Here is a 14,711-nt window from a genome sequence, read left to right as displayed (position 1 = left end):
GCACTGTTCCTTGTGCTTCGAGTGCAGCAACCATCACATTCATCACGATACCTTCAAGTATTTGCCTGTATGAAGAAAAAATATGTCTAAACTCAAGAACAGGGGAGGTGCAAAATATCAAAGAGGTGAATTTAATTTCGCAATTAATAATCATTAAAAACACCCACAAATGAAAACCAGTGTCAGTATCTGTCTCCACTGAAGTACGGAAGCTCCCAGCTCCTGCATCACAAGTATTCTGGGCAGATCCATCGAGACAAAACACTGCACTGGGATCGTCCCAACTGCTCGATGCTCCACACATATTTCCAGCCACCCTGCTTCATATGCACAAATAAAGAAAAATAAAGCCCCATATGTATATCCCTCAATTCCTTTCTTCCCATACAGTTGTTCCACCTCCCCTTAAATGCATCGATATTATCGCCTCGACCTCTCCCTGTGGTTGCAAATTCCAGATTCTAACCACTCACTACATAAATACCTTTTTCATGAATTCCTCATTGGTTTTATGAATGTCGATTTTATATTTTTGGCTCTTGTTTCAGACAACACCACAAGAGGAAACATATCTGCATGTATTCGATAGAAGCCCTTCACTATTTCCTCACTTTTTTCATTTGTTCATGTGATGTCGGCATCACTGGCTCTGCCAGCATTTATTGCCCATTCCAAATTGCCCTTGACAAAATGGTGGTGAGCTGCCTTATTGAGCTGCTGCAGTCCTTGAGATGTAGGAATTCCAACGGTGCTGTTTGGAAGGGAGTTCCAGGATTTTGACCCAGCGACAGTGCAGGAATGGTGATATAGTTCCAAGTCAGGATGGTGTGTGGCTTGGAGGGGAACTTGCAGGTGGTAGTGTTCCCATGCATCTGCTGCCCTTGTCCTTGTTGGTGGTAGAGGTTCCAGGTTTGGAAGGTACTGTCGAAGAAGCCTTGGTGTGTTGCTGCAGTGCATCTTTTAGCTGGTACGCACTGCTGCCACTGTGCATCAGTGGTGAATGGAGTGAATATTGAAGGTGGTGGATGTGGGCAATCAAACAGGCTACTTGAGTGTTGTTGGAGCTGCACTCATCCAGGCAAGTGGGCAGTATTCCATCACACTCCTGACTTGTGCCTTGTGAATGGTGGACGGATGTGGGGAAACAGGAGGTCAGTTACTCGCCGCAGAATTCCTAGCCTCTGACCTTGCTCTTGCAGTCACAGCACTTATATGGCTGGTCCAGTTCAGTTTCTGGTCAATGGTAACCAATGGTCAATGTTAATGGTGGGGGATTCAGTGATGGTAATGCCATTGAACATCAAGGGGAGATGATTAGATTCTCTCTTGTTTGAGATGGTCATTGCCTGGCACTTATCTGATGCCAATGTTACTTGCCACTTATCAACCCAAGCCTGGATGTTGTGCAGGTCTTGCTGCATCTGGACATGGGCTGCTTCAGTATCTGAGGAGTCATGAATGGTGCTGAACATTGGGCAATCATCAGAAAACATCCACACTTCTGGCCTTGTGATGGAGGGAAGGTTGTTGATGAAGCTGCTGAAGATGGTTGGGCCTAGAACACGAGCCTAAGGAATTCCAGCTGTAATGGCCGGAGACTGAGATGATTGACCTGAACAACCACAGCCATCTTCCTTAGTGCTAGGTATGACTGCAAACAGCAGAGCATTTTGCCCCGATTTCTATTTACATTGGTTTTGCTAGGGCTGCCTTGTTGCCATACATGTCAAAGGCTGCCTTGATGTCAAGGGCAGTCACTCCCACCTCACAATGCAATGTTTCTTTAACTCGAAAATAAAAGCAAAAGTCTGTAGATGCTGGAAATATGAAATAAACAAAAATGCTGGAAATACTCAGCAGTTCAGGCAGCATTTGTGGAGGGAGAAACACAATTAACATTTCAGGTCTGTGTCCTTTCATTTTACAATATGCTTTATGTCCTGGCAGATAACAGTGCATGCAGTCTGCAGTAATGGAATTAATACTGTATCCTCCAGTCTGACCACTTGTGAGATTTGTGGAGTGGTGTGTAACATGTAGCTCAGTCTGCAGTCTGGTTACATTATTGAGATTAATTCTGTACTTTACAATCAGGTACTGTTTGTCTGTTCGATCTGACATTGAATTTGTAGTTCAGGCTGCTGTCTTGTGAGAGTGACACAGTGCCTTGCAATCTGATAGTGGGTGTGATTTTGGACTGGGATTGATGTATCTACCTGTCAGTGGGACGGAGTTGGGGTGAAATGGAAACAACTTCAGTCTGTCATGCTCTGTGTGACTGTTGGATTGACTGCTAGTCTCTGGAACTTGGGATCAGTGCCAGTCTGACTAGTACTGCTGGCAGTGATTGTGGAACTGATGTCTCTTTTCTCTCTGAGTGATACTGTCCTTACTGTGTGTGAGAAGCCGGCTGCATTTCCCCTTGTGCTGAGGCATCATTCTATTTATTCTGCTTCCTTCAAGTATTTGCCTGTAGAAAGAAAAAGTATTTATTATAATTCAGGAAGAGGTGTGGTGGAAGTTACAAGAGAGACCAAAACAATCTTTGAATGAATAATCATTGTGAACAATCACAAAGGAAACCCAGCAACACAAACAGAGTCAGTGTCTGATTCCACTGCAGTCCTGCAGCCCCAGCTACTGCATACCAGAGGCTTTGGCCGTTTTACAACAATTAAATAACATCCAGAAACAATCCACTGGGCCATGAATGGGACTGACCGACGGAACAGGGACTTTTACACAGGTCAGATTTCCAGTTCCTGCTCCCATGGTCTAACCGTTCAAGCGAAACCAAACAGCTGCTGTTTAAAATGTGTCCTTCACACTTCTCACCTGGTGCCTATAATCGATTCTCTTTGTGTAACTCCCCACATTCTGACTGTCCGTTTCTGTTTCCACACTTCACTGTCCAACAACAATAAACTGTGGGAACAGGCTGGATCGCTCTCTTTGAGCTGGCACGGACATGTTGGGCCGAATGGCCTCATTCTGCGCCGGAAATTTTCTATGTTTCTGTTTGCTGAATTGTTGCCTGAATCTGCGCCTGCGCTCCCCTCCCCCAGCACTGCCTGTGAGCGGAAGAAGATGGTTTGAAACAGTCGCGAATGGAGAGATCCCCGTTCCCTGGGGAAGGAAGCAAACAGCAGCCTCCTTCCAGCAGCACATCGCTTTGGGAGCGTGTCCGCAGATAGACTCAGAGATTAGCATCGAGTCCGGGGCAAGTTCAGGGGCAGACGGGGGCTGTTTGTAAGAGGCGGAATGGAGAATCAACTGGTCCTGGAACATGGGGTGAGTGGGGGAAGGGAGAGGCCATTCTCAGGCTGTGTGTCGACGGGGAAAGAGACAGAATGGGAAGAACTTGTTACTGCAGTGCAGTCAAACAATGATAATATTTGTATGACTGGGCTTCCTTTGTGGGGGCTCATTATTATTCGAGAGATTAAATTCATTAAAATCCTGTATCTTCTATCTCACCTGTATTTTAGTTATAAACATACTTTTGTTCAAACAGACAAATAATTGAATGAACCAGAATAAATGTGATGTTTCCTCCACCCAAGTTACAAGGAAGAGTGCCACCAGCTCCTTCTCACACACAGTCCGTACATTATCACTCACAGAGCGCAGAGACACAGACAGGTCATCAGTTCCACAGTCTCAGACAGCAGAAATAGACCCAGAGACACATTTTCAATCCATCAATCAAACAGAACAGGAGAGACAGACGTTGTTTCCATGTCACCCCAACTCAGTACCACTGACAGGTAGATAAATAAATCCCAGTCCAAATTCTCACCCACTATCAAATTATCAGTGTGTCAATCCCACAATGGTGCAACCTCAGCTACAAATTAAATACACATAGAACTGACACATGGTTCCCTTTTCAAAGTTATAGAATTAAGGGCGGTGCAGTGGTTAGCACCGCAGCCTCACAGCTCCAGCGACCCGGGTTCAATTCTGGGTACTGCCTGTGTGGAGTTTGCAAGTTCTCCCTGTGTCTGCGTGGGTTTCCTCCAGGTGCTCCGGTTTCCTCCCACATGACCAAAAGATTTACAGGTTGATAGGTAAATTGGCCATTATAAATTGCCCCTAGTATAGGTAGGTGGTAGGGAAATATAGGGAAAGGTGGGGATGTGGTAGGAATATGGAATTAGTGTAGGATTCGTCTAAATGGGTGGTTGATGGTTGGCACAGACTCGGTGCCGAAGGGCCTGTTTCAATGCTGTATCTCTAAACTAAACTAATATAATCTGAGATTCAAGTTAAATACCAGCCCAATATTTACACATGTTATCAGTTTATTATCAGTATTAATTCCCATAATGTGTCCAGACATATACATTAGATACAAGTCCAAATCTCCAGTGCATAATCAGATTGAGAGATTCTGAAATATAGTATAACCTGAGATACAAACTCAGATTCCAGTTTAAAACTCATCCGGATTGTGAAACTAAAAGATACATTATAAATTTGATGAGTTTAGTCTGAGCTATAAATTACATACCAGTCCTAAAACCTCATAGAGTCAGATGGAAGATACTGTACAATTCCAGACTGAGCTCATTTTACACACAAGTCCAAGATTCTCCCTCAGAGTCAGACTGAATGGCATTGATCAAATTGATTAGTACAGCCTGAGTTACATTTGCACATCAATCCTGTATCAGATTGAAAGACACATTATCTTTCGCTATTATGTTCACAGTGACAGATATTTAAAACTTGGCAAAACTTCAAACTGCTTAAAACCAACCACATCTGTGGCCTGCTGCTGTGCTGACATTTTATGCAGAATGAATCCAGACTTGCAAGCAGTCCCAGGGACGGAAGGTTATCCAATGAATCCCCCACTCACACAGAGTACCAGATACTGACAGATAAAGTGATGCTGAAACACATGCTCAGTGCCAGATGCTGAAAACTACAGGTTGATTACTGCACTCACTCACAGTACCTCAGCCCGAGTCATCTAAAGCAACCTAACACACAAATAGTAGCACTGAGAGATTGAGAAAGAGTCCAAAACTCACATAGAGTACCAGGCACTGACAGATACAAACTGAAGACTATCCACACATGGATATGGGATTGGCTAACTCACAGAAAACAGAGAGTGGGGATAAATGGAGCATATTCAGATTGGCAAACTGTAACTAATGGAGTGCCACAGGTACAGTGCTGGGGCCTCAACTATTTATGGTCTATATTAATAACTTGAGTGAAGGGACCAAGTATATTGTTGCCAAATTTGTAGATGGTACAAAGATAGGTAGGAAAGCAAGTTGTGAGGAGGACACAATGTGTCTGCGAAGAGATATAGATAGGTTTAGTCAGTGGGAAAACATTTGGCAGATGGAGTACAATATGGGGAAATGTGAGATTGTCTACTTTGGCAGGTAGAATAGAAAAACAGAATATTATTTACATAGGGAGAGACTGCAGAATGCTGCTGTACCAAGGAATCTGGGTGTCCAGGTACATGAATTACAAAAATGTTAGCATGAAGGTATAGCAAGTAATTAGGAAGGCAAATGGAATGTTGGCATTTTTAGCAAGGGGAATGGAATTTAAAAGTAAGGAAGTTTTGCTATAACTTTACAGGGCATTAGTGACATCCCAATTCCATACAGTTTTGGTCTCCTTGCATAAGGAGGAATATACTTGCATTGGAATCAGTTCAAAGAAGGTTCACTCGACTGATTGCTGGGATGTTGGATTGTCTTATGAGAAAAAGTTGAGCAGGTTGGGCCTATACTCACTGGAGTTTAGAAGATTTAGTGGTGATCTTATTGAAACCTGTAAGATTCTCAGTGGGCTGGACAGGTAGATGCTGAGAGGATGTTTCTCCTTGTGGGGGATTATAGAATTAGGGGCCAGAGTTTAAGATAAGCAGTCTCTCTTTCAAGAAGGAGATGAGGAGGAATTTCTTCTCTGAGAGGGTTGTTAATCTTTGGAATTCTGCTCTCCAGAGGACTGTGGAGGCTGTGTCATTGAATATATTCAACGCAACGATAGACAGGTTTTTGATCGACAACAGAGTCAATGGTTATGGGGGCAGGCAGGAAAGTGAAGTTATGGCCACAATCAGAACAGCCATGATCTTATTGAGTGGCAGAGCAGGCTTGATGGGCCAAATGGTCTCCTCCTGTCCTATTTCGTATCTTCTTATGTTCTTACACACACACACACACACACACACACACACACACACACACACACACACACACACACACAACCAATGTGTGGCGGATCTAGAATTAATCCCACTTTCATACACAATACCAGTGACTGAAAGGTACAGAATTAATCCCACAGATAGATACAGTACCACCGACAGGTACAGAATGAATCCCATGCTCACCGTCAGCACCCGGGATAGAAAGATACACGTGATTCCTACCCTCACATAACAATATCAGACTGAGTTACAGAATGATTTACACATTCATACTGGGCACCAATGACTGCGAATTAATTCATCCCACAATCACACACACTACTAAAGGCTGACAGATACAGAATTAATACCACACTCCTATGTAGTAGCAAAGACTGACACATACAAAATCATTCTCAAATACTCCTACAGTACCTGGCAGATTCAGTGACTGCCAAACTCACAAAAATCACCAGAGACTGACAGATAAAGAATGAACTCACACACACACTGAGATACTGACAGATATAGCTTGAATTCCACACATACAGAACCACTGACAGATTCAGACTAAGTCCCAAATCACATAACATTCCAGAGACTGACAGAATGAATCAAATACTCACACACAGTGCCACTGACAGAATGTATTCCACACTCACATACAATACCGAAGACTGCCAGATACAGAATGTATCTCACACTTACATAAAGTACCAGTGAGTGACAGGTACAGAATGAATCCCACATTCACACATGACGTTAGAGATGGACAGCCAAAAAACAATAAGACTGCCAGAATAGATAGAATTCACATCAAAATTCTAAAAAATGGCAGAGAAACACTCGACACAAATACATGTCTCATTTCCCTCATCCAGAAGGAGCAGAGCATGTCAGGGGACCTCCGCGATGCGGTAATTGTGATCATCTTTAAAAAAAGTTGACATGACCGACTGTGTTAACTATAGAGGGGTATCCCTGCTGTCCACCACAGGGAACGTCATCACAAGAGTCCTTCTCAACTGCCTCCTCCCCGTGGCTGAAGAGCTCCTACTGGAATCACAATGTGGATTCTGTCCATCAACAGGCACAGTGAACATAATCTTCACAGCAAGACAACTTCAAGAAAATGTAGGGAGCAGCAGCAACTTTTATACATGGCCTTCTCTGACCTGACAAATGCCTTCAACTCTACCAACCGAGAGGGATTATGGAATGTCCTCCTCAAACATACTGCACTACGACATGCAAACTGTAATCCTTGCCAATGGATCTATCACTGACCCAATCCGAGTGCAAACTGGGGTCAAGTAAGGCTGTGTCATCGGCACCAATGCTCTTTTCCATCTTCCTTGCCGCAACACTCCACCTCATCTCCTCACACTCAAACGCAGTACCTGACAGAGACAGAATGAATCCATACAGCACCAGAGACTGAGTTACCAAATTACATAAAACACTCAAACACAGGAGCCTAGACTAAAAATGAAATTAATTGCACACTCACATGCAATAGCAGAGACACAACGACACAGAATCAGTCAATAAGTGTCCTCCTAACAACAGCCAGGACATTTCCAGGAAGCTCCACACAGGGAGCAGCTCTTTCAATATAAACTGGGGCTGGAGAGAGTCTTTGTGCAATATACTTCCTGATTGCAGTACGGGGATTTGTGATTGGTTGCAAATATTTAATCTGATTGGATGGCGAAAGAGACTAAATGTCGAATTACAATATTAAATCGTTGGGACATCACTCCCAATCACCCAATCACAATCTTTACTTTCCCCCATCCCTCATTAGCATAGAGCTGTGGGATTGTCTATTTAATCCGTACTCGGAAGGGGTTTGGTTTATTTCTGTGTCTGAAATTGAAACTGAAGATGGTTGAGGAGAAGAAGAAAGCAGCTGCTAAGAAGGGCGCCAAGAAAACTGTGAGTAAACCATCAGCAAAGGGCGGTAAGAGGCGGAGAAAGTCGAGGAAGGAGAGTTACTCCATCTGCATCTACAAAGTGATGAAGCAGGTTCACCCCGACACCGGCATCTCCTCCAAGGCCATGAGCATCATGAACTCGTTTGTGAACGATATTTTCGAGCGCATCGCGGGTGAGGCTTCCCGCCTGGCCCATTACAACAAGCGCAGCACCATCAGCTCCCGGGAGATCCAGACCGCCGTACGCCTGCTGCTGCCCGGGGAGCTGGGCTGTATGACGCGAAGCCCACAGACAGCAGAGCCTCCCAGTCCTTCCTCTCATCTATCACAGAGGTCTTAGATGACAGCAGGAGGGAGGGACTGGACAAGCCGCTAACTCTGGACGAGCTGACAAACGCCGTCGAGTCTTTCGAGACGAGTAAAACTCCCGGGAGCGACGGCTTACCGGTCGAGTTGTACTCGGCCCTGTGGGACTGGGTCGGCCCAGACCTGCTGGAAGTATACGAGAGTATGCTCCTGGCCGGCAGCATGCCAGAATCCATGATAAAAGGCATCATCACCCTCATTTACAAGCAGAAGGGGGAGAGGGCAGAAATCAGAAATTGGCGGCCCATCTCACTGCTTGATGTTGATTACAAGATTCTGTCCAAAGTCATAGCCAGTAGAGTCAAGTCTGCTCTGGAGTTGGTGATTCACCCCGAACAGACCTGTACTGTACCCGGCAGGAAGATCTCTGATAGTCTCGCGCTACTCAGGGATACGATCGTCTACGTACGGGACAGGAGGGTGGACACCTGCCTCATCAGCCTGGACCAGGAGAAGGCTTTTGACAGGATATCGCACACCTACATGATGGACGTGCTTTCCAAAATGGGGTTTGGGGAGGGAATCTGCAATTGGATCCAACTGCTCTACACAAACATCAGTAGCGCAGTGGCAATCAACGGGTGGGAATATGAAAGTTTCCCGATCAAATCTGGAGTCAGACAGGGCTGTCCTCTGTCCCCGGTCCTGTTTGTTTGCTGTATTGAACCCTTTGCTGAGTCTATTAGGAAGGATGCGAGCATAAGAGGGGTGACAATCCCAGGCAGCGGAGGCACTCAGGTCAAAACCTCCCTGTACATGGATGACGTCGCCGCCTTCTGCTCGGATCCGCTGTCCGTGCGCAGACTGATGAGCATCTGCGACCAGTTCGAACTGGCCTCGGGAGCCAAAGTTAACCACGGCAAGAGCGAGGCCATGTTCTTTGGCAACTGGGCTGACCGATCCATTGTCCCCTTCACCGTCAGGTCAGATTACCTGAAGGTGCTGGGGATATGGTTCGGAAGGGCCGGGGCGTGCACCAAAACATGGGAGGAGCGAGTAGCCAAGGTACGACAAAAGTTGGGCATGTGGGGGCAGCGATCTCTCTCCATTGTGGGTAAGAACCTGGTCATCAGGTGCGAGGCGCTCACGTTGTTGCTCTACGTGGCGCAGGTCTGGCCCATACCCCACTCCTGCGCCGTGGCAGTCACCCGAGCCATTTTCCGCTTCGTCTGGGGATCTAAAATGGACCGGGTCCGGAGGGACACGATGTTCAAATCTCTGGACATGGGCGGGAAAAATGTACCCAACGTGGCCCTCATCCTGATGACCACCTTCGTGTGCGGCTGCATCAAGCTATGTGTAGATCCCCAGTACGCAAACTCCAAGTGTCACTACGTGCTGAGGTTCTATCTGTCCCCGGTGTTGTGAAGGATGGGCCTGGTCACATTGCCGCGGAACGCACCATGCAGTTGGGTGGCGCCGTACCACCTATCCTTCGTGGAGCAGTTTCTGCGTAAAAACACCTTTGACCACTGGTCCATCAGGCAGTGGTCTGCACGGAATGTCCTCAAGGCCCTACGGGAAAAGGAAACGGTGGATCCTGTCGGATGGTTCCCCGAGCAGACCGTCAAAGTCATTTGGCGGAATGCCTCATCACCAGAACTTTCAAACAAGCACCAAGACGTAGCTTGGCTGGTGGTGAGAAGGGCCCTCCCCGTCAGATGCTTCATGCACACCCGAAGTCTCGCCCCCTCCGCACAGTGCCCCCGCGCTGGCTGTGGTGGGGAAGAGACGGTCGCCCACCTCCTCCTGGAATGTGCCTTTGCAAAGCAGGTGTGGAAAGAGATGCAGTGGTTTTTGTCAAGGTTCATCCCAAGCAGCTCTGTAACACAGGAGTCTGTGCTCTACGGGCTGTTCCCAGGGACGCACACCGAGACAAACATCAACTGCTGCTGGAGGACTATCAATTCGGTGAAAGACGCCCTTTGGTCTGCCCGAAACTTGCTGGTCTTCCAGCGCAAAGAGTTGCCCACCACCGAATGTTGCAGTCTGGCACATTCCAAGGTCCAGGACTACGTGCTGAGGGACGCACTAAAGCTTGGGGCAGCCGCAGCAAAGGCTCAATGGGGAAAGACCACAGTGTAAGGTTCCCCCACCAAGCTGGACTGAGGGGTTGGATCCATGGGAAACCCCTCGAACTGTATCGTTAATATTCTCAATTGCTGCAAATGTAAAACTGTAATTGACATGACAATTGTGAAACGGAAGGGTCGGGAAGAAACTCATGACAGTATTGAAGGAAACTGATCTACTTTGTAATGTTTGTATTTTTTGGTGCTGTTTGGAAACTGTTTGGCAATGTAATTTTGCAGATTTTTATGAATAAAGTATATTTTGGAAATAAAAAAAAAGAGAAGAGGAAAGCAGCTGCTAAGAAGGGCGCCAAGAAAACTGTGAGTAAACCGTCAGCAAAGGGCGGCAAGAAGCGGAGAAAGTCGAGGAAGGAGAGTTACTCCATCGACATCTACGAAGTGATGAAGCAGGTTCACCCCGACACCGGCATCTCCTCCAAGGCCATGAGCATCATGAACTCGTTTGTGAACGATATTTTCGAGCGCATCGCGGGTGAGGCTTCACGCCTGGCCCATTACAACAAGCGCAGCACCATCAGCTCCCGGGAGATCCAGACCGCAGTGCGCCTGCTGCTGCCCGGGGAGCTGGCCAAGCACGCCGTGTCGGATGGGACAAAGGCGGTGACCAAGTACACCAGCTCCAAGTAAAACTGCACAATGGACTGAAAAACAGATCAAACACAACGGCTCTTTTAAGAGCCACCCACAATCTCTCTGAAAAAGCTGCATCCGAACATCTCTATGAAAACATTTTAAGACAATGTGGAACATAATAAATGTCCCACTGCTGTGTTTTTGTCTGCTGTCCCATAAACCGAACGAAAACCCATAATCCGCTCATCCGCCTTTACTTTTTTGCTTAAAGCTGTTATTGTGGTTTTGCACAGCCCCTGAATGACCGCATTAACAGCTGCTTTCAGCGGCAAGAGTCAGACATCAGTCCCTTCACTCTATTCCTGAAATGTGAACTGATTCATCATTTTATTAACAGTAACTCTCCGCACTGTAACAGCCCGGAATGGGATTATTACACAGCAGACTAAGGGCAGTTTGAGGACTCGATCCTGCTTCCTGTTTTCAGAGAAGGACACTGATTGAAGATAAACTGAATGTTTCCCTTCAGGGAAATGCTGTGAACAGGGATTTAGTGCCTCCCGGGACAGTTTGAAAGCAATTGTAGAAAGATCCACAATTTAAATAACATTTTAAACCCGCGTCTGTAATTCGTGACGGAAAAAGTTGAATAAAACAAAATAAAGAGAAGGGATTTAAAATATTTGACGAAGGATGACATTTATTTTAATCCGCTCCTTTCTGACAATGAAATTGGCAAACTTTTTGAAATTGACAAATCTTCTGCTTCTGATGTTTTGGCGGTAAACCCCGCCCTCTTCTGTTGTCAGTGACCTGATTGGTGAAGAATATAGGCAAATGAGGTGAATTAAGTACCGGCCAATGGGGAGAGTTTTCAGTCTATAAGTAAAGTAAATGCGGCGGAAATTATCCATTCTTTGTGAAAGTATTTGCGAGATTGTGGAAATGTCTGGAAGAGGAAAGACCAGCGGCAAAGCTCGGGCCAAGGCCAAGTCTCGCTCCTCCCGGGCTGGATTGCAGTTCCCGGTGGGCCGTGTTCACAGGCTCTTGAGAAAGGGCAACTATGCTGAGCGTGTGGGTGCCGGAGCCCCGGTCTATCTGGCTGCTGTGCTCGAGTATCTGACCGCTGAAATCCTCGAGCTGGCTGGCAACGCGGCCCGAGACAACAAGAAGAGCCGCATCATCCCCAGACACCTGCAGTTGGCCGTCCGCAACGATGAGGAGCTCAACAAGTTGCTGGGGGGAGTGACCATCGCTCAGGGTGGGGTGCTGCCTAATATCCAGGCCGTGCTGCTGCCTAAGAAAACCAGCGCTCAGAGCTCCCAGAAAAAGTAAAGCGGCCAAAATGTCACCTAATAAACCAAAGGCTCTTTTCAGAGCCACCCACAGTCTCTGTGAAAGGGCTGATTACTGTCTGATTCCAGAATGCCAGTAACAGGACCGAATGAGAACTATTTCAAATGTTTAAGCATCTGTTTCAGTGATTTCTCACTGTCACCCCAAAGCCTGTCTAATTTATTACTTCCACACTGAGTGAGTTATTTGTCCCGTTACAGATTGCTGAATAGAGTCTTACCGCCATGTGCAGATAAGTAGACAAAAAATTACAGATTAAAACTTCGTAATATATATAATCCATCAAAAGCTTTTTTTATTCCGCTTTTATCAGCACAAAGTCCTGGCCCGATTTTACGAACGGCTTTAAACTAACGCCAGATTTACCATTAATTCGCTTCTTTCCGACACTGAAATTGACTGCTTTTTCGAATTCAAACTTTCTGCCAATTTAAGCCAGTGATTTGCTGTATTTTCTAATTCGAGGCTCGGCAATTGGTTAAGACATGTGAATGAGACGTGGGTGACCAATCAGAAGTGGGCTTTGGACAGCGCGGGCTCAAATTGCTGGAATTCCAGGTCCCTGAATGATTGAGCTGAAACTGATCAGTTTCACAAACCCTGTCAGTTTCAGTGCAGGAAACACCGTCTCGGGGGAAATAACATCACAAGTGGGTCTGGTTCCAGTGAACGATTTAACGGCTGCTGCAAAACTCCCGGATTCCCTCATTGCAGCGAAATCATTTTGAAATTCTATGAAAACAATGAGTGATTCTGGAGGAGTGATGTGGCTTTTCACTTAGGGCATGTGTCGACTGGGGAAATAACGAACTGGAGAGTCTCGGGCACTGTTTGCACAGCCCGTTTAGAAAATCAAATCCACTGCACATCCTTGCTGCAAATGAAATGTCAAATTCGGGGATTCCAGTTTTTTTCATCCCGAACACAGCAGATTGATTGAACAAACAATTAAAAGTGAAATACTGCGAATGCTGGAAATCTGAAATATTTCAGATTGATTGAACTGTTCTGAACAGCCTATCCCAGCTCCCATTTCTCGCTCAATGCTCTCTCTGTGAGGCGGTGGGTGGCTCTTAGAAGAGCCTTTGTTTTGTGTTTGCTGGAAATGGTCAAATTGTTCAACCGCCGAATCCGTAGAGAGTGCGGCCCTGCCGTTTCAGAGCGTACACCACATCCATGGCAGTGACCGTCTTGCGCTTGGCGTGCTCAGTGTAGGTGACCGCATCCCTGATCACATTCTCCAGGAAAACCTTCAACACCCCGCGAGTCTCCTCATAGATCAAACCCGAGATCCGCTTGACCCCGCCACGGCGAGCCAGGCGGTGGATTGCTGGTTTGGTGATGCCTTGGATATTATCACGAAGCACTTTCCGGTGCCGCTTTGCTCCGCCTTTGCCCAGTCCTTTGCCTCCTTTACCTCTGCCAGACATGATGATTCTTCACTCAGGTCACTACACAATATAAGAAGCAGACTCTTGCAGGCTCTACTTTACACAGACCGCCCGGACCTGCCTGAGAATGGCAGAGAGAGAGCAGGAAGGGGAGGAGACAGAGTGAAGATTGAACAGACAGCAGATGGGGAGGAGACGCCCAGAGTGACAGACGGAGAGAGAACGGCCCCTCATCTTTCAGTTCCACCTCCAGTTTCCTCTGGTTCGCCAATTTCAAACCCTTTATTAACAGTGGAACCGAAACCCAGCTCTCCACACAAACCCTTCCAGACTCGGCCTTCATAGTCAAGGCTTTCCAGAAAGCCGGAGCTTTTAAATATGGTTCCGCTACAATTAACACTCAGTAATATTCCCACCTAAACACAGTCCATTCTATAACAAATAACCTACTCAGTAACATCACCATTTCCACGCACATACTCTTCCAGCAGTTTACAAACACCTTATTGCAGCTGTTTGGGGAATCTCCTGTGTTAAGATTGGAGTTGGAAAGCGGCCTTTTCCCGGCAGTGTTCCCGTCTCACACTGAATCTGCCAGACATCCTGTTGATCTGTCTCGTTCCCCTCTGTCTCTCTTGACTATTACATGGCACGGGTAGTATTTCAGAAAGTACTGCAATGGCGGGAGTGCTGGAGACTCCAGGCCAATCCTGGAGGGATGGGGGAAATATCTTTAGAAATTCCCTGGAGAGAATCGTGATATGACAGGTCTCCAGGGACAGACCAAGGAGAGAGTGTGGACATTGAATGGAAACATGGCAAAAAGAGT

The 14,711-nt window shown here is 46.5% G+C and overlaps 1 protein-coding gene across 1 annotated transcript; it reads left to right on the top strand.

Annotated features, from left to right (window-relative positions):
• The first annotated feature begins 12,080 nt into the window (after positions 1–12,080).
• Positions 12,081–12,470, top strand: LOC137362013 (histone H2AX-like). Its single transcript, XM_068026595.1, has one exon. It carries the CDS (start codon positions 12,081–12,083, stop codon positions 12,468–12,470), a length of 390 nt encoding a protein of 129 aa, XP_067882696.1.
• Positions 12,471–14,711: the final 2,241 nt, after the last annotated feature.

This window comes from Heterodontus francisci, unplaced genomic scaffold, assembly GCF_036365525.1.
Source record: "Heterodontus francisci isolate sHetFra1 unplaced genomic scaffold, sHetFra1.hap1 HAP1_SCAFFOLD_86, whole genome shotgun sequence".
NCBI lineage: Eukaryota > Metazoa > Chordata > Chondrichthyes > Heterodontiformes > Heterodontidae > Heterodontus > Heterodontus francisci.
The sequence above is the reverse complement of the archived record's forward strand: the minus strand, read 5'-3'. Positions and strand labels throughout refer to the sequence as shown.

Bases quoted from the DNA above. Each gene is read 5' to 3' on its own strand.
- LOC137362013 (XM_068026595.1), top strand. From the start codon at position 12,081: ATGTCTGGAAGAGGAAAGACCAGCGGCAAAGCTCGGGCCAAGGCCAAG.